The sequence below is a fragment of the Mesoplodon mirus genome, assembly GCF_964341445.2.
Source record: "Mesoplodon mirus genome assembly, chromosome: 11".
Lineage (NCBI taxonomy): Eukaryota > Metazoa > Chordata > Mammalia > Artiodactyla > Ziphiidae > Mesoplodon > Mesoplodon mirus.
The window spans coordinates 72773382-72800298 of NC_138987.1; the positions used below are offsets into that span (position 1 = coordinate 72773382).

Here is a 26917-nt window from a genome sequence, read left to right on the forward strand (position 1 = left end):
AATTCCTTGCTAGGATTATATTTATAGCAGTAAATATACTTATGCTTTAAAAAACCTTTCTCCGTTGTTACTTTTGAGAGAGACATTTAATTCCAGTAGTACATATAAATTTGGTAATGCACATTTACATTTTTGCCATAGAGCCAGGCATCTCTGAAGTATTTCAGCCAAACATTTACAATGCAAGATGGTCAAAATTAGGTAAAAGTATATAGCACCCACTAACTTGTGATCAGGCATAAGAGAGGAGGTGGAGTGTAGGTTTTCAGTACATGAATTCTTTTTAAAACTTAAATCTAATAATATTAATTTTTAATGTTTTCCTTGAAAAATTTTCTGACTTTCTTACTAGATTGCTTTTTAGACGTAATCCATGTGTACGTGTATGTGCATGTTTATTGGTTTTAGTAAAATTGATTCATAACTTCTTATAAAATTAAATTAGATGTTTTTATTATCCTCTCTGAAAGTAAATTTTGTCTAATATTAAATAATTGCTCTAAATTTGAATATAATTTTTAGTGGTTAGCAACTATTGTTCAGTAGGTATACTAACTTACTACTTTCCTGGGGTAAACATTTTACTAAAAGTTAGGTAAAGGTAAAAGTAAGACTTTAGTCTTAAAAACAACTATTTACAAATTCTTTGTAGATACCACTTTTGAATTTTTGGTCTTTCATTTTCAGTTTACGTTTTTGAGTTAGCATCTCTAGAGACTATTACCTCTGCTTCGGTGATTGATTTTTTTTTTTTTGTAACTGGGGTTTACAGTGCCTAGTCGTTTTGGACTTATTTAGCTCTGTCCAGGTTAAGAAATAAGCCCCATTATTTTTCTACCCTAATGTAAAAAAGCAAATTCTATTAGCGCATGCATGAAATTGGAGGATTGAAGAACAGAGGCTTCCAGAAAGTTGACATGTGTTACTACTCTTTTTTTTTTTTTTTTTTTTTTTTTTTTTTTGCTGTACGCGGGCCTCTCACTGCTGTGGCCTCTCCCGTTGCGGAGCACAGGCTCCGGACACACAGGCTCCGCGGCCATGGCTCGCGGGCCCAGCCGCTCCGCGGCATGTGGGATCTTCCGGGATCGGGGCACGAACCCGTGTCCCCTGCATCGGCAGGCGGACTCTCAACCACTGCGCCACCAGGGAAGCCCCACTACTCTTCATTGGAGTAAATTTTAATAGAATATTAAGTTAGGTTTGCATCTGGATTAATCATCCTAACATTATAGGATGAATTCCCGTCTTATGGCATAGGAAAAAACCTCATAAACTGAATGAATAGCGGCTGTATAACTAAGCATTTTGAGGAGAGGGATTTGAAATTAAATGACTGAATCTGAATTAATTGAACATTTCTGAGACTAAGAGGAGGATGTTTATTTAAAAGAAAAAAAATGTGTCAATTCAGGGCTGAACTTTTTTGTCCACTCCATTTTTATTCACTGTAAGTTTCTTTCTATGTGTGAGGTCTGGCAGACAGTTTTAATTGGAAGGGAAAGGTTTTCATATTTAATAACTTCTATCTCAAATAAAATACATCTGCCAGTTTAGCCCTCCCTAGATGGTTAAGAGGAAGATCAGTTAGGATATAAAAAGAGTACTTTTTGGTTTTGTTTTCTATGTATCATATTGGATATTTTTGCTGCTGTTCATATGTTTACATGTTAGTAATTTTGACGGCTTTTGGATAATTCCACTCTAGAGGGAGAACTGGTGGGCGGTCCTTCCTGTGACACGACCCTTGAGTGACAGTTCTATTTGATTGCCTCCAGTACTGTGAGGAAAGGACACGACTCTATGGTGAGGACTGATGGACATACATTATCTGAGAAAAGAAACTACCAGGTAAGATCAAAACTTTTTTTCCTTTTTTCTGTCGGTCATATAGTTACATGAACTGTTTAACATGTTGTATTTAATTGGAATCAGGTTGGATACACCTGAGTTTGAAAAATTGGGGTTATAATTTTAAAAATACGTATGTTGGGTTTGACAGTTGAAATAGTGGGAACATTTTTCAGAATAAAGCATGCTTATAATAAATGTATATTTATTCTTATAAATAATGTATATATATTCTTATAATAAATGTATATATATTCTTTTAGTGTCAGAACATAAATTTTCTGGTGTGTATATCTGTGTCAAAACTTAGATTATCTAAAACACAGTTTATGACTTCATGGCTGGATTCAGAGCTAGTATTCATAAAACAAAATGTTGATTGCTTTTATATATATTATTTCTGGAAGACTAAATCTGAAGTCCTAGGCTCTATTCGGGGTACTAGAGCATCACAGGAATGTAGACAAAGTTGGTTAGAGTATAGAAGAAATAGAAATGAAAATCCCAGGGTACTCAGAGACCCCAATTCTATTGAATTTGTCATTAGCTTGCTGTCCTTATAATGCTAGATCCTTGTTTGCTCATTTATTAAGTTAGTTAATAATATCCATCCCCTATGAAATATAAGGATGCTGAAAGGATGGTTGAAGTATAATATTCCTGTTTTCTTTCTGAACTTTTAAAAGAAGGTGAATTTTAAAGATAGTGCTATATTAAATAGTGATTTTAAAAACTCTGACATTTGAATTTAATTTTTTCAAAGAAAATCTGCTTTATTCATTTGTTAATAATTTAATATCAAATTATGTAATGACTCAGAATACACAGTAGTTCATAGTTAAGTAGGAGTAAGCTTTAGGCTTCTTTCACAAATACATATCCAGCCTCCCTCTCTCCCTTCCACCCACAAGTTTTGTTCCCTCCAGGCTGTGAAGGCAACTAGTGTGATAGCAGCAGCTTTTGTTAACTAACCATTTATCTTCTAATCATTTATTTTAGCCCAGTTAGTCTTTTCTTCCCTCAGATTGGAACAGTGAACATTGGAGAAAATTGTAAATGGGTCTTCATGGTGAGATAACAAAGAGGCTTTGAACACAAGACTTAGGTTCTGGTTTGGGCACTGTCCATAATGAAAAGTAGTGTCATATTTAACCTTTCTAGAATTTGACCTAATTTTATGTCTGAAGTTTCTCTCCAGATTTTTATAATTTTAATAAGCCAGAGTAAGCTGTGGCTATGCAGAATCAGTCCTCCCTGTAACCTTTTCTGTTCTGAATTGTTTTTATAGAATTGATCAACATGGCCTCTGTTCATTACTTATACTTGCTGTAACTCCTCCTGCCTCACAACCACTTCCAACTACCTTGACTCATAAGATTTTAATTGGTTACACTACTTGGGTTGTTGTATCTTTTGATAGATTCTGCTAAATTATTTTAAGAATGTCGTGATTCTAGATTGTGTGGCTTTTCAGTGTTTATAATCCAGTTTGTAAAACGTAAGTAGAACTTTTGTATGATCACACAGTATGATTAATTTACTTTATGGAATCATATTAATAAAGAATTCCAAATTTTACACTTAAGAAAGGAATAAAAGGAGATTATATTTTATACATGAAGAGATTTTCTAATTCCTGTTCATTCTACTCTTAAAAAATGGTTTAGAGTCACACTGTTTCAGTCACATTATTTACAAATAATCCAGGTTTTTTAGCTTACCTGAAAATGCATTTTTGGTTAGGGTTCTTCTGCCTGAAAGTATTTTCCCTTTTCTCTTTTCTTGTTACTTAGTGACAATTAATGCATGTTGAAATATTCTTGGAAACACTTGTTTAAATTGCCATTGTAAAATTATTTGTAAAAGCCTCTTTTGAAAAATACATGTATAGAAATATAATTTCCTGTCTGATATTAAGAGCATATGGGAAATTCAAAGGAATAGTAGATAAATTACTAATATTTATATTGGTAGCACTAAGAGTTTGTATATGCTGAGATGAAATGATCTGGATTTTTAACAATTCCATTTCGGAGGAATTTTATTTGTTGTTTTTCATGGATAAAGTAGGATTTCTTTGTAGCCGTGTTTATACTCATTAATTTATTGTTGAGGCCTTTTGTTTTTGGAGGGTACTTGATGTCTTACAGTGTTATTTAAGCATTCTGATAATAATAAGCTAATAGTCCAGAGTTTAATAAAAAGGATAATATTTCCCCAGTTCTCCTTTCGTTGTGGACTTGATTAAAGACTTAGGAACTCATTTGGGAAGGTGCATTCCCTCAGCTTTGTGCTAAAACCTAATGACTTTTAAATGGGTGTTGGTTGAAGTATTGATTTTTCTATTGGTATCTACTTTGTGTGTTTCATTTCTCACTACGAATTTAAGCCCAGTTAAAAGTTTTTTGAGTATGACTAGAGTAGTTGAAGTTTATTTGCATAGACAGACTGGTATATTAGTTCAGGTGAGATAATTTAATTAGTAAATGGTTTATAGTTTATTCTTTTAGAAAGATTGTCAAGCTTCTTCCAAGGAAATATAACTCCAGTTTTTAGCTAGAATTTTCTTTTCTTTCTCTAATTTACACTAATTTATTCCAACTATGAGCATGCACAAATCTAACCATATTAATTACCAGGTTAACTTACCAGTGCCTTCTTCCCCTCTCTTATATAATGCAGACGAGCTCCTAAACATTACGTATAATCTTTACACATTCTGACCCCGCATACTTTTATTTCCATTGTCTCCTCTGTTTGCTTATTGAGTAATATAAATGGAAAAGTTTTTCCATTGAGTAATACAAAACTGCTTTTTAATCTCTATGCTATGCACTTTTACACTTTAAACCTTTACTTGTTTGGGTTCCTCTTCATGTAATGCCTCACCTTTCTTCCATGATTCAAGAATCAGGTATCAATACTTTCAGAAGCCATTCTGTGATGGGCTTCAGCATTCCTTCTCCTTGCTTTTGTAGCTTTTGTGCATACTTCTAGTTTAGTGTGTACCATGGTACAATGTAATTATGTTTATTTTTCCCTGTCTTGCTGTAGCCCCGTGCTGTCCAGTACCGTAGGCACTAGCCATAAGTGGTATTTAAATTCATTTAAACAAAATAAAATAATTTAATTTCTCAGTCACATCGACCACATTTCAAATGCTCAATAGTTACATGCTGTTAGTGGCCACCATATTGAACAGTGCAGATATAGAACTTTTCCATTATTGCACAGAGTTGTATTAGACAGTGCTACTGTATGTTACGAGCATCTTGAAAACTGGAGCCATATTTATTTTGGTACTGCCTGTACCTAGCATGGTTTCAGTTACATAATGGGTGTTCAAATGCATGTTGTTTCAATAAAATTAAATAAAACAAAGAAAGAGGTGACAGGAAGAAACTGCAAAGCGTGCTGGGGGAAATGCCACTTATATATATATCTCTCCAAGATTTTTAGAATGCTACTTTGAGGTCATTGATCACATCATATGCTAGCTAGTTCAGTGTATGTTGTTTATAAACTAGATCTAATGCATCCTAGTCTGTATGTTCCTTAAGTATACCTCATTATCTAGGGGCTTCCCTGGTGGCGCAGTGGTTGAGAGTCCGCCTGCCGATGCAGGGGATACGAGTTCGTGCCCCGGTCTGGGAAGATCCCACATGCCGCGGAGCGGCTGGGCCCGTGAGCCATGGCCGCTGAGCCTGTGCGTCCGGAGCCTGTGCTCTGCAACAGGAGTGGCCACAACAGTGAGAGGCCCGCATACCGCAAAAAATAAAAAATAAAAAAAAATAAAATAAAATAAATTAAAAAAGAATACCTCATTATCTAGAATACCACATTAACGTTGTGGAATGTATCCTGTCAGAGAATGATGGCAGTGATCGTATTGCTATTTCCTCCTCTCTCCCCCTGCCATTAACTATTTTATTTCCTTTCTATTAGTTTTTTAAATTACAGAGCTATAGAATGTGAAAGTTTACCTTCACAGTTTTACTTTTAACAGTTTAGTGTGTATCTTTTCTAGTGATTATATAGGTGCAAATGTGATTTGTTGTCTTTGTTTTTAACAAATATGCGTTTTTCTACAGCTTGCGTATTGTACTTAATGGAGATATTTCCATGTCCCACCCTTCCACTGCCTCCTTTCCCAGAAGTACTCCGTTGTTTGAATTTTGTTTTATTCTTTTTGTTTTTATATTTTTATTACATATATATGTATATAATCTTTATGTATTATGTGGCAATTTTTTGAAAAGTGGTACCCTATATTCTGTTATTTTTTTAAAATAAATATATTTATTTATTTATTTATTTATTTATTTATTTATTTATTTATCTATGGCTGTGTTGGGTCTTCGTTTCTGTGCGAGGGCTTCCTCTAGTTGCGGCAAGTGGGGGCCACTCTTCATCGCGGTGCACGGGCCTCTCACTCTCGCAGCCTCTCTTGTTGCGGAGCACAGGATCCAGACGCGCAGGCTCAGTAGTTGTGGCTCACGGGCCTAGTTGCTCCGTGGCATGTGGGATCTTCCCAGACCAGGGCTCGAACCCATGTCCCCTGCATTAGCAGGCAGATTCTCAACCACTGCGCCACCAGGGAAGCCCCTATTCTGTTATTTTGAATAGGAAAAAATATAATGACTTCCCAGCCCACCCCAAACCGTAAACAATTTCCCAGATATTGCTAAAACACTCAACACCTATCTGACATTTCAGATATCTGACAATTCTGCATAATGTAAAGCATTTAAAACACAAGTTTCCAAATTATTTAACAATCAATGGTGCACATACAAACTCATCTGGTAGGTGTGCTTCCATTCAGTATGCAAGAGTATTGTACAATAATGTATACAAATTACATTTTTTTCTTTTGCACTGCAGTAAAAATTTAATGTAAACAAGCAATGAAGTACCCCATTTCTTTTATTATAAGTGATAACACATTATTGAAAATTTTTATCTCTCTGCTATCAGGATGTATTTTACAACTGATGGTATCTTAGAGTCATGGTTGTAACATAGTAGCTTATAACCTTTTCTTGATAACTTCTAGTATGATTGAAAACAGCACCAGCATCAAAGCACTTGGAATCTGATATATTACGTATGTTAAAGATGCATAATATAAAGAACACTTAAAATGGAAAAGAATTTTTGAAAAATGAATACTTAGCAATTCGAGAGTTATCAGAATAGGTCTAGCGCGTAGAGCAGAAAGACGGGAGGCTTTAGACATCCTTGCTGTTTGGCACTGGGTTAAGGTGAGCAAGAGTGAGCTGAGGAAGGAATTTGTTCAAAAATAAGTACCTGAAATCAGTGAACTGGTTCACAGTTCATTGCTCTTGAAACTCTTGGAAACAAATGGCTGTAGCCACAGGATGAAGGAAGGGGAATAAAAAAACTCAAATTGGTGACTGTTAAGTTGTCTTCACTTGCAGTTATACAATTCCTGCTAAAATGAGATCACTTTTGTAATTGCACTTTAAATGTGATGCTTCTGCTCATGTCACGATCATATATTATCAGCAGCAAAAGTTATTTTGACTCTATGACCTAAATATTTGTTTCAAATAAATTTTGACATTTATTTGTCATTCATGGCTCATCTTTTTCTTCTTCCTCTGGCCAACCAAAAACATCACATTAAATGAATTCCCAAGTTCCTCATTGGTTGGTTTATTACGTGATGCTAACAATGTTGGTCTTTCTTTGAATGCATTATATGTTCTGATACTTTTTTACTCATCTTCTGAAATCATCAAATGAGGTGACATTTGTTTTCCAAAAAGCAGGTTTCACTAAGATACATGGTTCTATGGCACCCTTAGTATCTTAGTAATTTTTTCACAGTGCCCCTGGGCCAACAGAAATGTTAACAGTTTTGTTAAATTAAGTAATTAGGTCTAAAACACTTACATAGTTCAGGTGGTATCTGATATCTGACAGATATCTGATATCTGATGTGTTTCCTGAGAAGATTTAAAATATCTGGTGGAATCCTTTTGTGTTCACTGTGGTGCTCCTTTGGGAACTTAGCTCTAGGCTTTTACACATGAAATATTGTGTTCTCTTTCAGAAACACATTTTATATTTAAGTAATTTGCCCCAATCATGAATATGGAATGTGTTCATCATTAAATAGAAAGTTAAAACACTAGTGTAGATACTTCTGTCAATCAGAAAATATAGAAGCAAAGTTACTGTATTTTTAATTGAAGTATAGTTGATTACAATGTTGTGTTAATTACTGCTGTACAGCAAAGTGATTCAGTTATACATATATATACTTTTTAAAAAATATTCTGTTAGTTTATCACATGATATTGAATATTGTTCTCTGTGCTGTACAGTAGGACCTTGTTGTTTATCCATCCTATTGGATATATACCTATATATCAATGTATATGTAGATATATATAAAAGCTTACATCTACTAACCCCAACCTCCCACTCCATCCCTCCCCCAACCCCTGCCCCCTTGGTAACCACCAGTCTGTTCTCTGTGTCTGTGATTCTTTTTCATAGATAGGTTTATTTCTGTCATATTTTAGATTCCACATTTAAGTGATATCATATGGTATTTGTCTTTCTCTTTCTGCCTGACTTAGTATGATGATCTCTAGTTGCATCTATGTTGCCTGCAAATGGCATTATTTCAGTCTTTTTATGGCTGAGTAGTATTCCATTGCATATATGTACCACATCTTCTTTATCCGTTCATCTGTTGATGGACAGATGTTTCCATGTCATGGCTATTGTAAATAGTGCTACTATGAACATGGGGGTGCATGTATCTTCTTGAATTACAGTTTTGTCAGGGTATATGCCCAGGAGTAGGATTCCTGGATCATATGGCAACTCTGTTTTTAGTTTTTTGAGGAAGCTCCATAGTATTTTCCATAGTGGCTGCACCAATTTATATTCCCACCACAGTGTGAGAGTGTTCCCTTTTCTCCACACCCTCTCCAGCATTTATTATTTGTAGACTTTTTAATGATGGCTATTCTGATTGGTATGAGGTAGTACCTCATTGTAGTTTTGATTTGCATTACTCTAGTAATCAACAATGATGAGTATCTTTTCATGTGCGTATTGGCCATCTGTATGACTTCTTCGGAGAAATGTCTATTTAGGTCTTCTGCCCATTCTTCGATTTGATTTTGTTGTTGTTGTTATTGAATTGTATGAGCTGTTTGTATATTTTGGAAATTAAGCCCTTGTCCGTTTCATCATTTACAAATATTTTCTTACAGTCCCTAGGTTGTCTTTTCATTTTGTTTATGGTTTCCTTTGCTGTGCAAAAGCTTATAAGCTTGATTAGGTCCCACTTGTTTATTTTTGCTTTTATTTCTATTGCTTTGGGAGACTGACCTAAGAAAACACTGGTGCATAGTTACCTTTTAAAATATAATCTCAGGCCTTACTTAGATTCTGGGATGATTGCACTGATGGTGACAGCTTAGTTTTTGTTTTTTTAATCTTTCTAAATTCCCATATAAAAATAGAACAACTAGATAGAAAACCAAAACCCATGAAAACATTTGTAACAAAAACTGGGGATGAAATATCTCCATGAACCTCAAAATATAAGCAGGTGAAAGTCTAACAGAAGACCTAAATTATCAGTTTTTATGCATAAGAACATAGAAGCATTGGAGTGTCTGGACCTGAGCATAGAAGCACCTCAAAGTGGTGAAGAGCCATTTTGAAAGTGGTAAGTGTGATTAGCCAATTTGAAATTGGGGAGGTTTTGCCCACTTTATTAGATCAGGGTTAAGGGACCTGTGGTGAGGCCTAAAGTGACTTCAGCTGCCTAGCTCTGAACTCTCCAGACTGACCCACCAGTGCTCCCTTCCAGGACCCTGTTGAGAAGTTTCTGGGAGTGGAATCAAAATTGAGCAGGATAGGGACAACAGGGACAGAGGAAAGAGAAGGAGCAGATTAAAGTGGGAGAGGGGAACAGAGCCAAGAAAACCTCAAAAAACTTGCCATTGTACTTTTAGAGACTGCATGAAAACAACAGAAGAGGGAGCTTTATGAAGTTAGAGAAGTTTTCTGAACCATGTCGTAGTCTCAAATTTTATGAAAATTAAATTCACAAAAGGTCTTCTAGGAATATGTTTAGGTGTGTTTATACCAATTTTGAGTCCCATCAACAGTGTTCATATTAATCTGACATTTAATAATGTCAAATTAAAAATTTTTCAAATTTATTGAGGTTGTTTGAGACATATTTCCCTATTGAAATTAAGTAAAAGATATTCTCATGTCTTTTAAAAGATTTTTAATTTTGTCTTTCATGTTTAAATCCTTCTGAGATTGATTTTTGTATATGGTTTGAGGAGGCCAAATTCCTTTTCTTGGCATAAAGATAATCAATTATATTAGCATCATGTATTGATTTTGTTCTTTCTTCCTCCTAATCAGCAGTGCTCTGTTATAAATCAGTTTGTTTATATTTGTGGGTCTGTTTCTTATATCTCTATTTTATTACTTTGATGTGTTTGTCTCTGCCTGCACCAGTGTCCCACTTTCTTAACTACTATAGCTTTGTGTTAAATCTTCGTGTCTGTCTCTCCACCTTGGTCTTTATTATTGTCTTGACTTTCTTGGCCTTTTGTTCAGTGACAAATTTAGAATTTGAAAAAAAAAAAAGGCATTGTGTTTACAAGTGGAATTTTATTGACTTCATTTTCATTTGGGGAAGAAATGATATGTTTATGTTATTCTTCCTCTCCCTGAATTCATACACTGAGGTCTTCTGGATTTTCTCTCAATAAAGTTGTATTTTTTTTAATAATGGAATTATAAATCTTTAGTCAGAGTTATACATAAGTACTTTTTGTTGCTTTTTTTGGTAAATTGTATTTTTAAAATTATATTTTATAGATGTTACTGTTATATTGACATACAGTTGACTTTTAAACTTGATTACTGTTTTTTTTGGCTGCGTCGGGTCTTAGTTGCGGCACACGGGGTCTTCGTTGAGGCATGCAGGATCTTCCGTTGTGGTGTGGGCTTCTCTCTAGTTGTGGTGCGCGGGGTCCAGAGTATGTAAGCTCTGTAGTTTGTGGTTCGCAGGCTCTCTGGTTGAGGAGCATGAGCTCAGTAGTTGTGCTCGGGCTTAGTTGCCTCACGGCATGTGGGATCTTAGTTCCCCAACCAGGGATCAGACCTGCGTCCCCTTCATTGGAACGCGGATTCTTTACCACTGGACCACCAGGGAAGTCCCTAAATTTTTATTCTTATAATTTATCTGTAGGTTCTTTGTGGGGTAGGTTCTTTCATGTAAATAAATATATCATCTGGAAATTCCAGTTTTGATATTTTACAATTTTTATAACTTGCACTTCTTTTCAGAACTCACTCATATTTCTGATACAAGGTTGAGTAGAAGTGTTAGTAGTAGGAATCTTTCTCTTGTTACTTGTCTTACAAACTTCGTCACCAGTAAATATGATGTTTGATGCAGGTTTGGGGGTTTTTTTGTAGATATTCTTTATCAGGATTAAGAAATTATTCATAATGCTACCATCTTAAATATTTTTTTTCTTTTTAGCACCTTTTTTCATCCGTAAGATTGTTGACTGTGTGCCTTTTCATCTTATTTGTCACCCTTGCTTTAAATTTATTTTTTGTTCTATATTCATCAATTTATACTCTTTAAGTTATTGATATTTCCTTTTATTCCTTAGGGTTTGTTTTACTGTTCTTTAATCTTAAGTGTTCTTAATTTTCCAAACTTATGAGGCTTTTCTAATTATCTTCGTATTGCTGATTTCTCACATATTCTGCTGTAGCTAGAGAATGTGATCAGTATGATATCAATTATTTGTTTACTTACTTGAACAAAATGCATATTGACCAGTTGGCAGGTGTATTGCTCTGTTTCCATTAGATCAAGTTCGTTAATCTTGTCTATATCTTCTATACCCACATATTTATCATTATTTTTCACATTTTTACCATTATTTTTTTGTTTAGAGTTTGGCTCTAATATATTTTCTTTTATTTATTTAATCATTTTATACATGCTTATGTTTAATATGTGATAAATCCAGCAGCTGAAAGTTGCCACAGATCATTCTCATGTCTTTTGTTTCTTCTGGTTCTCACTTATGATACCTTGATTCCTTGTAGGTGTGTAAGTTACCATTTTATGTTTCTTAGAAATCTGTGTGACTTCTTTGAGGACTAGATGGAAAGACATTTTTCCCAAGGGGATTTGTGTTTGCTTCTGCCAGTGCCTAAGACACTACCAATCCAGGAGGTTGTTTTTTTTTTTCCTTCCTTCCCTTCTTTCTTTATAGTATCATTTTCCTTCTACTTGAAGGACTTTAAATTTTTTTAAAGTTTTTAAGTTATGTGTAACATAGACAACATTAAAGTCATTAAATTTTTATTTAAGAATTTTGTGTTTTGTGATTCCTTTCACTGCCTGTCACCTTACCTTAGTTCCTCGAAAGTTTGAGTCATGATCTTCAAGATAGCCCGTTTAAAAAGAAAGTTTACCTAACCCACAATTGTCATGTCAATCCACAGTTCTTTTTTTTTTTTTTTGGCCATGCTGCGTGGCACGTGGGATCCCAGTTGCCCAGCCAGGGATCAAACCTGCACCCCCCGCAGTGGAAGCATGGAGTCTTAACCACTGGACCGCCAGGGAAGTCCCAGTCCACAGTTCTTTTAGTTGAGCTTCTTTTATCTCTGCTTGAATATGGACATACTGATGACATACTTCAAAAATTCCCCACCTATAATCTTTAGGATCTAGTTTCTTCAAGCAGTTTATTTTAGGGCCACTTTTAGGGTTAGAGTAGATTAATCTACCTGGTTCTCAATTTCACACGCCCTCTAAACGTAAGTTCAAGTCATATTCACCCTAAGCTATCACATCCTAGAATAGGACAGGCCTTTGGGATATTCCAATACCTAAGATAAAAAAATATGACCATTAGATCTTTCACACTTTTAGTGGCATCTCTGTCTTATAGTTCTTTCCTAGAAATCAGTAAAGCAAACCACGTATTATTCTGTGAGGAGTTTCCAGCAACGTGGGTCTACAGAAAAAGCCCCATCAGGATAGACTTCGACCAAAAAAACATTTTTGTAATACATTTCTGATTGTGATGAATTCTTTTAGATTTTGGATGTCTGAAAGAGTCTTTATTTCACTTTTATTTTTGATAAATTTTCTGCTGGACGTGGAAATCATAGTTGACAGATTTTTTAGTGCTTTGAATATTTTGCTCTGTTTTCTGACTTAGACCATTTCCAACAAAAAGTCTTCTGTCATTTTGTCTTTGTCCTCTTTACATAATGTAACTTTTTCTCTCTGGCTACTATTAACATTTTTTGGTCATTGGTTTTACACATTTTAATTATGATGTATCTTGGTATAGTTTTTTTCGTGTCTGTTATGCTTGAGATTTATTGAGCCTCTTAAATTTATGTATTTGTAAGTATTTTTTTTTTTTTTTTTTTTTTTTTTTTTTTTGCGGTATGCGGGCCTCTCACTGTTGTGGCCTCTCCCGTTGCGGAGCACAGGCTCCGGATGCGCAGGCCCAGCGGCCATGGCTCACGGGCCCAGCCGCTCCGCGGCATATGGGATCCTCCCAGACCGGGGCACGAACCCGTATCCCCTGCATCGGCAGGCGGACTCTCAACCACTGCGCCACCAGGGAGGCCCTGTAAGTATTTTTAAATCAAATTTGGATTTTATTTTATTTTTATTTTTTTATAATTTTTGTTGACGTATAGTTGATTTACAATGTTGTGTTAGTTTCAGGTATACAGCAAAGTGAGTCAGTTGGAATTTTTAATCTATTATTTCTGTAAATATTTACTCTATTCCCATTCTACCTTGGGGACTCCAATTACAAATATATTAGATCACTTGAAGTTCTCCCAACTTACTGTTGCCCTGTTCAGTTTTTAAAATCTTTTTTCTCTCCGTGTATTTAGGGTAGTTTTTTATAGCTGTGTTTTTAAGTTCACCAGTCTTTTCTTCATCATGCCAGTTATTCTTCCCTTTACATGCAAAAAGTAGTTGTAATAACAGTTTTATAATGTTATTATCTATTAATTCTATCATCTGTGTCATTTCTGGGTCTGTTTCTATTGTTGGTTTCCCATTATGTATTTTATTTTATTGCTTCTTTGCATGCCTGGAAACTTTTGCTTGGGTACCAGTTCTTGGAATTTTTACCTGTTCAGTCCTATACATGTTTTCGTACTTTTGTAAATATTCTTGAGCTTTCTTAGGGGCACAGTTACTTAGAAGCTGTTGGAGCCCTTTGAGACATTTCCCCACCCCACCCCACCCCCCTTTTTAACTGTAAGTTTTGTTACAAAGAACCACAGTAGCCTTTAGCCTAGGGCTAATTTTTCCCAACTACTGAGGCTGTACTCTTCTGAGTACTCTATCTGACGCCCTGTGAATTATAATATTTTTCTACTCTGGCTTAGGGCACAGTTGTGTGAGCCCTAGAGATTGTTTTTGCTCTCTCTTTTCCCAGCCTCTGGTCAGTTCCTCACATACATATGCTGATCAGTACTTAGCTGGAAGACTCAGGAACCCTTTCCAGATCTCTAGAACACTTTCTCTTTCTCTTTACAGCTCTCTCTTATTTGGTGCTCTAGCCTTCTCACTCTATAGATACCTTAGCCTACTCAGACTCTCAGCTACACTTCCTCAATTCACAGAGATTTCTGGCCTTCACCAGGGCTCCCTCTCCTTGTATTGCAGCCTGCACCTGGAAACTCCTCCATTCAGTAAGCATGGGCAGTTGTAGGGCTCACATCAGTTCTTTCTCTTCTCTCAAGGGTTATTATCTTGTACTGCCTTATGTCCTATGTCTGAAAACCATTGTTTAACATATTTTATCCATTTTTAAAGTTGTTTCAGGTGACGCGGGAATGAGAGGATTCCTACTTCTCCATCTTGGTTGGAAGTAGAAGTCCTAAGATTTCATTTTAAAAAAATTATATTTTGGTTGAGAAGATAGATGAAAAATCATTCCTGAGAGAGAGAATAAGCTTCTATATCAGTGTTCAGTCAAGACTCGAATACTTTCTGTTGTGTAAGACAATATGTGGTATGCAATACAAAGAAATATCAGACCTATTCTCACCACTTAAGGTCATTTGGAAAGAAACATCGAACAGTACAAGTCAGTAAATAACTTCCAATTCATATATGGAGTCATCATAGCTGTGACTCTGTTTTACCTGAAGCAAAAAGTTGAACAATTTCCCTTGAATTCCCTCCCTTAAGATTCCCTAGAATCTAATAGATCCATACATACATTGGCCATTTGTCTTATCAGCTGAGGTAATAATTTTACTAATTTGTATTCCTTACTCCAAAAATTTGTGTTCTGTCAGATCGAATATTAAATCATCACTTCATTGTTTAACCCAACCCAGTAAATTAAAGACATTGTAGTACATGTGCTAATGACAATAGGAAGATATTGTTTCTAGGAAAAAGAAAAAAAAAAGGTCTCTCTTATTTAGGACTAGAAGTACTGAGAGAGGCTTCTTGGGGCATATGAAATTTTAAACCTGTTCTTTTCTACTGGGATGAAAGCAGTGTAATAAAACAGAAAGAATATGATGGTTATAGAGTGAAGGACTCTGGTTTTGAGATGTTATTCTTCACTTTCTACCTATATCACTTTGGGTCAGTTAGGTAAAGTCTTTGACACTTTATTCATATTTGAGAGTGAGATCTTTAAAAGATGATTTGTCTACTTGTAGAAACATTTTGATGAACAAATATAGTGTAAAAGAAATGAAGAAAATAGAAAATCATCATTAGACCATCACAGTAATAGGTGCTGTAGGCAGTATCCATGGATGAATGTCATAATTAGTGAGCAAAAATTTAAGGACAAACAGGTATTTGCGTGCTCTCAAAGTACTTCTTTCAGAACATTTATTGTTTTAAAGAGGAAAATAGTAATTTACAATGGAGAAAACGGGCAGATATACCATCTTAACCAAGATCAAGTTTAGTATCACCTGTAATAAGACATATTATCATCACGTGCACGCAAATATTGGAATATGTCCATCGTATTCGATGCACTTGAGAAGGACACATTACTTCTGTGGTGATGTGGCTTTTAAAATGCAAGACCTCAATCCAGTCATAAGAAACATCAGACGTACCCAAATTGCAGGACATTGTGCAGTGTAGTTACATTGGTATAAATGAAGACATCAATGTTGTGAAAGACTGAAGTAAAGTCTGAGGTTGCAGAAGACTAAGGAAGCATAAAACTAAATATAATATGCATCCTGGAACAGAAAAAGGACATTAGTGCAAAATTGGTGAAATCCGTGTGAAGTTGTTAGATAATAGCTAATTTCTTGGTTTTGATACTTGTGCTAATAAGATGTTACCACTAGGGAAAAATGGGACATATGGGAACTCTGTCCTATTCTTGCAGCTCTTCTGTGAATCTAAAATTATTTCCAAATAAGTTTTTAAGAAGTGGTAACAGTGTTTGTGGACATTGTGTTAACATGTAGTTGAGTTAACCTTTCCACTGGGGAGAAGCTCATTTTGATAGTGTGTGACATTTGTTTCTCCGGAGCAATTCAGTTTTTCCACAGGTGGAGAGGTGGGGTAGAGGGGTGGTTCTTAAGGCTGACTGACAGTGTTCTGTAGCAGGTTAAGGAAAGAAAGTGGAGGATCCCACAGTTCAAAATGTAGGTCTTCATCTCTCAGTTTTCAAGCCCATGCCTCACCCTCACCTACGCTTCGGCTAACTTCTAAAATTTGGAGTCTGTCCACTTGGGTTTTTGTGGAGATTAAATCTTTAGTATCTTACTGGGGTTGCAGGGGCTGGGTATGCTTCATGATAACTGTGATAGAGAAATATTTTCAATCTAATGAGAGTCCATAGGCCCTACCCTTCTGTGCCTCAATTTGAGGTAAAAGTACATCTTATAGGGGTTTTGTTATGATTGTGAGGTAATATATATAAAGTGCTTTGAGTAATACCCATCATTTGATAAACTCTCAACACATATTAGTGCTTATTTGTACCAGGCCCACTGTGTTAGGCTGCTCTAGCAGTACACTGTTCTCAAGGAGTGCATATTCCCATGGACTGCAGTGCAACCCAGTGGCTCTAAGTAGTATAATTCTTCTAGTGGGATTTTTTGATAGAAAAGAGACGTGTGTTGTCTCATCATATTAAACTGTTAAGTCTGAAATGCTCGTGAAATAACTTTTTTTAAAAAGGTAATCTAACTTGAGAAAAAGTTTGGGAAATAGAAAAAAAATTTTTTCATCTCCAAATCCTTATTTGGTATTTCTCATGGCATGGCATTCTAACCACTGAAGGTGTCTGTTAGTCTATTAGGTATTTTGGAAGTGGTTGTCAATTTCAGTGGAAAAAGGCATAAAACAATTTTATTCATATGTTTCAGAAATACAAAAATTAACATTAATTTTTGACATAATTCCATTACTTTTTAAAATAATTGTTATGCTCATAAAATTTTCACATGTGCTGTAAGCACTGCAGTGATGGGTTACTGTCAAATAACGCTCAAGTAACAGCATGTGTGGAGTAAGAGGAGGACACGTTCATGTTATGGGCCTACTCAGTGCCAGGCACTGTTCCAGATTCTGTGGAGACAGAAGTAAACAAAAAGACAAAATAAATAAATAAATTCTGTTTTCGTGCAGCTGATGTTTTAGAGTATAGGAAGACATTAAACAAAATAAATAAAATGCATTGTGTATTATATTTCGATACATGCTGTGGAGGAAAAATTAAAACAGGAAAGGGGATAGAGAGTGCCTAAGGGGTTGGGGAAAAGGATAGTGTACTTTTAAATAGAATAAGCAGTGAAGTCCTCACTAGGATGGCTCAATATATGAAGTATGGTGAGGTGAAGCCATGTAGATACCTAAAAAGAAAGCATTCTTGAAGGGTACAAGAAGTACAAAGGTCTGAAGCCAGGAGTATGCCTTTTGTGTTTGAGGAATAGCAAGGGGAGTGGGGCAGTGGGGCAGGAAGACAATAAGAGAAGGGGGAAATGGTAGGAGATTGCAGGTAATGAAGGGTAAGTTCACTAAGGCCTGGAGGCCAGAGTAATGGTGCAGGAGCATTGTAAATGTGTTTTCTTCTTTACTCCCTTTGATTTGTGATGTTCTTTATTCTGAGCATCAAATGGATAAAGTACATAAGGGTATAAATGTAAATATATTTAACACATTACATTATAGATGCTCACTGAATAATGTTTACTGAATTAATTTATATGGCAAGATGTTTAGAAGTATTTTAAAAGTCCTGTGTTCCCTTGCTAAAGGAATACTTTTTATTTTTAATTGCTTCATATAACATAATTTAGGATTCTGATACTTCATTATAAATTATCTTTAAATAACTTAAATGAGCATCTATTTTTATTAGCTTTAGTAGTCATAATAATCAAAGTCTAGTTTCCTCTGAATCAGTAATTTACTTTTTATATTGTAAAATGAGGATTCACATTCTCATAAAAGTCACAGCTTAAGTCCTGTATTTAGATTTATTTCTTTAAAAGTATAATTTTTTTATCATCTAGTTTGATTAAAGTTATTTTAGTTGAGGGGGTCCTTATTTGCTTTTATCAGAGTGGAACACTTTTAAGAAATTAGTTTCCTCCCAAGGAATATACTTTTTTTTTTTTTTTTTTTTTTTTTGGCCATGCTGCACGGCTTGCAAGATCTTAGTTCCCTGACCAGGGATCAAACCCCGGCCCCCAGCAGAAGTGCGGAGTCCTATCCACTGGACTTGCCAGGAAGTTCCCCCAAGGAATATCCTTATACCGACAGGTTATCCCTGGGTTTTGAAAAGCTCATTGGCCCACTTTTAGGAATTTAAATATCAATACATCCAAATAGTCCAGCTGTCATTTTGCTGGCTGGTGGTATTAACGTTAATGTGTATGAGAGCCTTAGATTTAATGTTGAGTGCTTAGGAGAGCAAGAAAGTATTCAAGGGGCAGATAGGCAGAGTATTTTAACATATTGTCTTGGACGTTTTTATGATGGCCAGGTGAGCCCTATCCTCATTTTCTGTGTGCAAGTTTATAGAAGGCTCTACTTGTGCACTTCACCCCCCCCTCTTTGTTTTGATTAGCACTTTGAGTCAGTCTGAGGTGAATCTGGGGTTGGGAAATGATGAAGAGGGGAACAGGGAGTCATAATGTTGAAACTGGGCATTCAGATCTTTATAGCATGATTTCCTTATTTTTCAAAGAGCGGAAGAATCCCATCGTTTATCATGTTCTGGTTGGACTCCTTTCTTACCGTTTGCTGGAGTTTGAACTTCAGAGCTATGGTGTCAACCCTGCTGTAATATCTCAGGGGCGCTCCTAGTGCGGGGCTGGTGCCATGGCTCACCCTCCAACCTTTCCTTCTTCACTTCAGCCTCCAGCCCTGAGCTTTCCAATCCCCAGAGTAGCCAATGTTGAAAGAAGTTGCACAGGTAAGTAGGTGGTGGGAAAGGCCGGGGGAAAAATGATGCTGTCATCAGTATATTAAGGGTGGACGTTGGGCCATTTTGTCAGTGAGTCATTTTGTTAGTTTAAAAATATAGTGTTTCTTATAAATTATTTTTTTCATAAAATTATCTCATAAATTATTAAAGTCCTAGTGTTCTAAGAAATAATTTCATTTCTTATTAGTTAGATGTGAAAGAGGGAAACCCTTAAACTGAATAAGCCATTAATGTTGTAATACAAAGGAAGTTTGTTAGATTTTTTTAAACTTCATATTCTCCACAGAGTATAGCAGGACCAGAAAACTCATGTTCAGAAAAGAAGCTAAGAGAAAAAGTCAGGGAAAGCATAAATCCATAGACTAAAAATTTTGCTACGTTTAACTTGGTATCAGAAGGAGGCATATTTTAGTTTCCTTCCACTAGCTTTAGACATGCTGTTCTTCCCTTTCCCAGAGTTTCAGGTGAGTACCTATATTTTTAAAATTTGTAAGAATAGAAACTTCAAACATCTTTTTCCTTGAAATCTAGACAGGAAGACTGGAACATTTCTACCCATCTCTAGATTTGAGGTTAACAAAGTATAGAAGCGGTGAAGGCACAATATCTGGTACACAGTTCAGCAAACATTTGTTGAGTGAACAAGCTCACCAAATTGTGTGTGTGTGTGTGTGTGTGTGTGTAAAATGCTAACACTCCTGTCATTTTCTGCTTGTGTTCCTTGTATCCAAAATCATGATCTAACAATATAGATTTTTTTTTCTTAATGCAGAATTTTTAGAAATAGTTCTATAGCAGTCTGTGTCTGCACTACTTTGCTCACAAATAAATACTATCATTTTAGGTTCTTCTCAGAAAGGCTTCAAAAATTGTTTCTTTAGTTCTCCCAGATCTATCCCATGTATTTCTTATTCACGTTATTTCTAGATTCTTTTGCACATAACAAGACATTCAAAATTATACCCAGGAAAAATAGAATATAGCCTGTGATGGCTAACACTTCTTCAGAGAAAGTATGTCAGGATTAAAGAGATTGGGGCACCGAGTATTTGACATTTCAAGTCTCAAAGCAGGGCCTCAAAATACAGAATCCTCAGCAGTTTCTCTCTCCTTTCCTCTAAGTTCGAGCGTTTCTTAAATTTATTGGGAGGTTTGTAGAAATCCATATCCCCCAGCAAAGCAGACCATCCATCAGTTTCTTGTGGATTCCCGCCCTCTCTCTTCTTCATTAGCGAGCGCTCCCCACCCCCACCTCTGACACTGGCATAAGATAGTCACCCTCATTAAAAACATTCCCTTCATACTTAGAGGATTTGTTTTATATTCTAAACTTATGGGCTTTCTACTGTTATATGTTCTTCCACTTATAATTTATAAATTTATATCTTAATATTTAAGGGTAAAATATTGCTTATTTTAATTTTAGGCCCTATTGTGTGAGTTCTGAAATCTAACTTACTGGTCATAAGGCATACCATTTATAGTTGGTTCTTTAGTTAATATATGATTGTGTGCTTCTTTTACGGTTAGCACTTTTTGAGTTATTAGTGTTTTGATTTTAGGATGATGCACATGTCTTCTAAAGCTTGTATGTTGGTGGTTATAAGTTTGAATCTGTATGAGGTATATTGATACAAGCAACTTTAAGAATTTGGACATCCACAAAATCTGTTTCTTCAAGTTGAAGCATGCACAACATATTCTCCCTAGATCAAAGTCAGACTGATCAGGAGCGCTGATAGGCCTTTTGTTAATACTCTTTAGAGAGTTTGTAGATTTGGTGGGGGCACACCCTAAGGTATGGTGTACATGGTTTTGGGAATGTCATCTCAGTAAAGCAGCTTCAGGTACCAAATTTCAGTAAACAGTTTTTGGATTGGGAAGAGTGATGTGTTTTCATCGATCTCTTGGCATGCCCTCTCTATCTTTTTATCAAATGTGAGCTACCCTGTTTTGCGGGGGATGATATCTCTTCGAAGTATTCCTGTAACCCCTGTAAAGAACTCTGTGCCAAAATATTTAACTACTCTCCAAAATAATGATTGTTGATATGTTCCTATAAGCCTCTAGTTTTCTGCTGAATCACATTTCCAGTCAGAGTTTCCTTTGCATCTACCTGTTAACTGCCTTTTCAGTGTTCACTAAGGCTTTTATTGCTCATTTATCCGGCAGTCTGCATTTACTAAAACTATGAAATGAATTGCTTTTATTTCCGTATCAATTTAAGTTGATGAATTTAGAAATTATCAATTTAAAATTTATCTAAATCTTCACTTTTTTTAGATCCATCCTAAGTAGATTAGTAAACTATTCATTATACATTTATTTATATTATAGATATCAAACCACAGTATTCTAGAACGAGTAGGACTTCAAGAGTAATATGTTTTTTAATAGGAGGAAAGATCATTTGTTCTTTTCCTAAAGACTTCCAGATATTAAATTCCTTGTTCTTTGAGGAGCTAGATTTTTTTTCTAATGTAAGTGCCTTTCTCTCCTTTATTTAATCCCATTTCTTTTCTTTTTTTTTTTTTTTTTAGTGTTTTCTGGAACGAAATAAAATTAGGATTATTTATAACAGTTGTGAAGTAGGATTGGTAGCTCAGAATCCTATTACCAAAAAATACCACTAAAACAAAAGTTCCTTGGGTTATAAATATTTCTAGGTGGTAGTATATCATATTTGATATAGGTGTACAGTATTCTAGTTCCATAGAATTTGGGCAGTGTCTCAGTGGATTTGACCTATCAGCTTTTGCCTCTAAAAGCCAGTAATAAAGATAACCAGATTATCTTCAGATATTATGGCTTCTCATGATTGGTTTCAATTTTGATTGACTACATCTTGATAAAGGCAGATAAATGTTAATGGCAATTGACTGTGATTTTTATTAATTTTCTGCCTGCTTGATAAACAACAGAGAACTTGTATGTATATGTATGGGTGTGAAGAGTTTGCTGATAGTGAATATGAAATTGGGAGGGAAAAGTAAGAAGTCAAATTTTGTATTCAGCAATCAGAGTGAAGTAGTAAAATCTCCATTAGGGAAACAGGAGTAAAAGAGCAGTCCTGTCACCCCCAACCCCCACCTACATTTGGCTCTCTTTACCCTTTATAATACAAGGTGGATGCATACTCTGTTGCTAAAGATGAAAAGTTGCTGGCTGTAAAAAAGTCTTCGTACTTCAGTGTTGTGAAAGAGTTGATTTTATGATGGGACACGTGTATCAGCATGTTAACAGTAAAACTCCTGGCTACTTTAGAAATAGAATCACAAGAAAAGGTTGCCATTAGGGATTTGGTCTTGTTTTAACCCAATTGGTAAACATATTCTACTCGTTTAATGCTACAGTGTCTATTTCAGTAGCTTATAATAAAAATTTAGAGTTTTGTAATAACCATTCTAATTCCTTGAATGATTAAATTATGTTCGCTATATTTTGAAAGTAAAAATATTAGTTAATTGGAATATGGAAATAGTAATTACTTTTTAATTGGTGTGGTGGTGTTCTTTCTTTTAAGCATAATTTTATTCTAAAATTAATGTTGCTTTCTCTAAAATAGATATGATCAGTCTGGTAGAGACTGGCTTTTGTTTCACATACCTCTCTCTAGGCAGTTCATTCTCATTCTTCTGCTAAAGAGATCTTTTTTTTTTGACATGCACAAATATTTGATGTGGCACCCTCTACTTACCATTGTGTACTGCAAAGTAAGCCCCGCACCCCTTTTTGCCCTTTACTGCTTCTCCCGTTATGAAGCTTACAGTTTGGGGAGAATACAAACAGTAAACTATTAGTTGTATGTCTGAGGGTCAGTGTACTATCGTGGTTAAAAGGGGGGACTCTAGCAGATTGTCTGGGATCATATCCCGTCTCTGTCACTTATCAGATGTGGAATCTTGGGCACATCAGATATGTGACCTTGGGCAAGTTACCCAATTCTCCAGTTCTCAGTTTTCTCATCTAAAAATGAAGACTAAATAAGTAAATACATAAGGATTACATACATGTTTATATAGTTATTACTAAGTAAATTATGAAGATTATATAAATACATTTTGGAACATTTGGAGTATATTGCCTGGCATAGTAAGTGGTCAATAAAAGTTATTTCTTATTATTGTATAATTATAGTTATGGTAAAGTATTTTCAATGACTGCAAGCCAGGGGTCCTGATTTAGTATGAAAGTTTCAAAGAGTGGGAGAAAGAGCATTCTAAGTAGAGGTATCAGCCTATGCAAAGGTCTGGTGGCGGAAGAGAACTTGTGTTTGAGTAACTGAAGGTGTGTGTGGCAGCAGTTTAGTGGTGGCAGGGGACCTGTGGAGACAGTTAAGGCCAGAGAGGTTACACAGGGCCTTATAAGCCTTATTACTGATTTGGAAAGCTGTTGAGGCATTTCAGTCAGCAGGGCCATGACTGTTAAATTTTTATTTTAAAAATTTACCTGGCTGATGTGGGAGAGTAAATTTGAGGGGAATGAGAATGGATTAATAAAGACCTGATTGAAAGATATTGGAAATGCTTGTTCTCAGAAATGACAGAGGTGGAAAGATATGGATGATTTCAATAAATATTTAGAGTTAATCTGCTCAGCTTGAGTTTTAATTGTTGAAGATGTCAGGGGTTACAGATGGCATTTTCCAGAGATTATCATGTATAGGAACAACTGTGAATAACCCAAACTAAGCTGAGGCATAAGGTTGTTGTTGGATTTTGAGATAATTACTGCTGCAAAATTATGTTAAGGCCGTGATCTCAGGAATATTGGTCTGCATCCTTTAGGGGAAATTAACAAGAGATACGAGAGTAGGAAAGTGACAAAGTCATTGTAGTGGTTATGAATGGTTAGTGGTTAGTGGTTATGAATATGACATCATAGTAAAGTGTTAGTTGAGGGAAGTCTTCACCTAGATTTTTGTACCTGGCTTTCCCGTCTACATCCTTGCCCTCTTAACCTGGCATTGAAATTTAGCCTATTTTTCCTTACCACCTATCATTGTCCTTCCAGACATCCTCCTTGTTGGCTGTATTAAAAGTTCTGTGTTTCTGGGCTTTCTCTCACTTCCGAGAACTTATTCCTGCTGCTTCTTATGCCAAAGTTTGCTTCATCTCCCACCCTACACTCTTCTCCTTTTTTTAAAATAAAAAAATTTTTTAACAATTTTAAATATTTGTTCAAATATTACTTTACAAGATTTTTCAGTTGTTTCCCTCAGATAGAGTTAGATATTCCCTTATTTGTGTTCCCAAAACACCTGTACAGATTTTCATACTGTAATTGTTTATTTACAGGTGTTTCTCCTAGCTAAGCTGTGAGCTTGTTCAAGACTTGGGGCTGTTACTCAGCTTTTGTGTTCATTAGCACAGTTTTTGGCATAATTCATATAGGAAACCCTCAGCATGTTCACTGAAATGTGAAGGGAGATCAGTCAAAGGGCTAGAAAAAATCTAGTCCACAGCTTAAACTAAGAAGGTGATAGGTAGAATGGCAAAAAACAAATGTGAAAGCCACTGTGAAGAAAGGTTAGAATATGATGATATGCAGAACAGAACAGGAGAAAGTAACTCGGAAAGTCAGTTTTAAATATTACTGATTTAGTTTATTAAAATGCACCTCTCATACAGAAATGTCTAGTAGCACTTTAAAATATGCTGCTGGAACCTTAAGACTGGAGATAGATATCAAAATCAAACTATATTTGTTTGCTATCAGGAAAAGGATCACTCTGCCATGGGATGTGTTTCTGTTCCCTGGGAATAGGATTCCATGCCTGGCCCAGCATGCCAGCATGATAGACAATAAATGATTTTAGAGTAAGTTCCTCTCCAGAGGTCTTGCTGAAGGAAAATTGTGCAAGATTAAATACCGCCCATCCTGCCTTGGATATGATCTATTTTTCACCCTTTCCTATCTGTCTACCTATCTATCTACTTATCTATCTATCTATCTAAATTTATTTTTGAAGTTTCACTTGTAAAGTTTCTTACTTTGTTTCTTTGACCATTTAAAAAGCTCCAGGCCTTGCCTCTTATTCCTTCCCTTTTGTAATTACCGTTCATCCCACCTGGATCAGGGACCACTTTACCCGTCTTTGAAGTTGTTGGTTAAGATTATCTCAAGTTTGAGGTTTTATGAATTCTTCTGTGAGTATTCTGAGTTACTGCATTTGGCTTTGAAATATTATATTTATATATTAAGAATGTTAGACCTTAGGAACCTCATAGCTAGTCCTAATTAAGTAATGAAGGTGTTTACTGGGAAAATCCAGCCAACTTAGTGCTTCCATTCTGCTTGTCAGTTTAATTCCTCTCTACTACATTTTGAGGCCAACTCTTTTTTTTGGGGGGGGGGTTGTCAGGCTGATAGAATTAGTGTAAGCTAACGTGTGTGTGTGTGTGTGTGTGTGTGTGTGTGTGTATCTCCTGATTAGTTCTTATGGAATCAAAGGAAATATAAAATGTCTTAGTTACATGTTTTAGATCTGTATTCAAAAAAGACTTAAGAAACATTGCTTTTGGTACAACATATTTCATGTATTTTTCTTGGTGAAATCTCAGTTTTTACTTCTCCTTTGTTAAAACATGTGATACGAGAGTTGAGAGAGAAGGTGGTCAGTTAACAGAATTGATACAAGCCCTGTATATGTTTGCTTTAAGAAGGCTGACAAATTGTACATACCAAATATTTGAACAAATTTTATATGTAATGTAGAATGAAGTATGATTTTGTTTTTAAATTAGTTTCTAAAATTTCTGTTTATCAAATTGACTTTAATATATATGATATAACCAATAATTTTAATATACTTCAGTACAGTGTTGACATATCCCCTACCACTACCACTGTAGCCTGAGCCACCATTATCTCTCACCAACCTGTTTCCTTGCTTCCACTCTTGTCCCCTCTTTTGTCCATTCCTTACAGAGTAGCTACAATCATATTAAATATATACATAAATAAGATATGCCAAATTATGTCACTTAAACTGCCCACATATTCTCTCTCTCTCTCTTTTTTTTTTTTTTTTTTGACCACGTTGTGCAGCTTGTGGGATCTTAGTTCCCCGACCAGGTGTTGAACCTGGGCCCACGGCAGTGAAAGCACCGAGTCCTAACTACTGGACCACCAAGGAATTCCCCCAAATCCTCTCTTGACTTCTCATTTCACATAGAATAAAATCCAGAGTTCCCCAGGCCTGCAAGGCACATGATCTGCTCACACTAGTATCTTGGACTTTAGTTCCTACCATCTTCCACTGAATTCATTCTGCTTGAGCCGCACCACTGAGGACCTTGTTGTTCACTTTGCACTGACTGCTCTTCCTGTCTGTCTTTAGCTAGTTAGTTCCTTTACTTCTCTGCTTCATTGTTACTTTCCTAGTTTCACCCTTCCTGGGTAGTCTAAAATACTTTCCTACTCCATTCCATCATTCTATATGGAATACAGGACACACCCTTTAAAATTAAATAAAACTATCTTTGTTGGGGGGGTTGCTGAGTTGGGTCTTTGTTGCTGTGCGCTGGCTTTCTCTAGCTGCGGCAAGCGGGGGCCAC

General features: G+C 35.7%; 1 protein-coding gene across 6 annotated transcripts in view; it reads left to right on the forward strand.

The window, feature by feature from the left end:
• CNOT2 (CCR4-NOT transcription complex subunit 2) overlaps positions 1-26917 on the forward strand; it is a 115981-nt gene that overhangs the window by 41767 nt on the left and 47297 nt on the right. For 4 of the 6 annotated variants that reach the window (XM_082635921.1, XM_082635926.1, XM_082635923.1 and 1 more), the window contains exon 3: positions 1776-1848. In XM_082635921.1, coding sequence (XP_082492047.1) covers positions 1776-1848 — 73 coding nt within the window. Of the gene's footprint in view, positions 1-1705; positions 1849-19288; positions 19347-26917 lie in introns of all 6 variants that reach the window. The other 2 variants (XM_082635925.1, XM_082635924.1) reach the window with 2 other exon arrangements.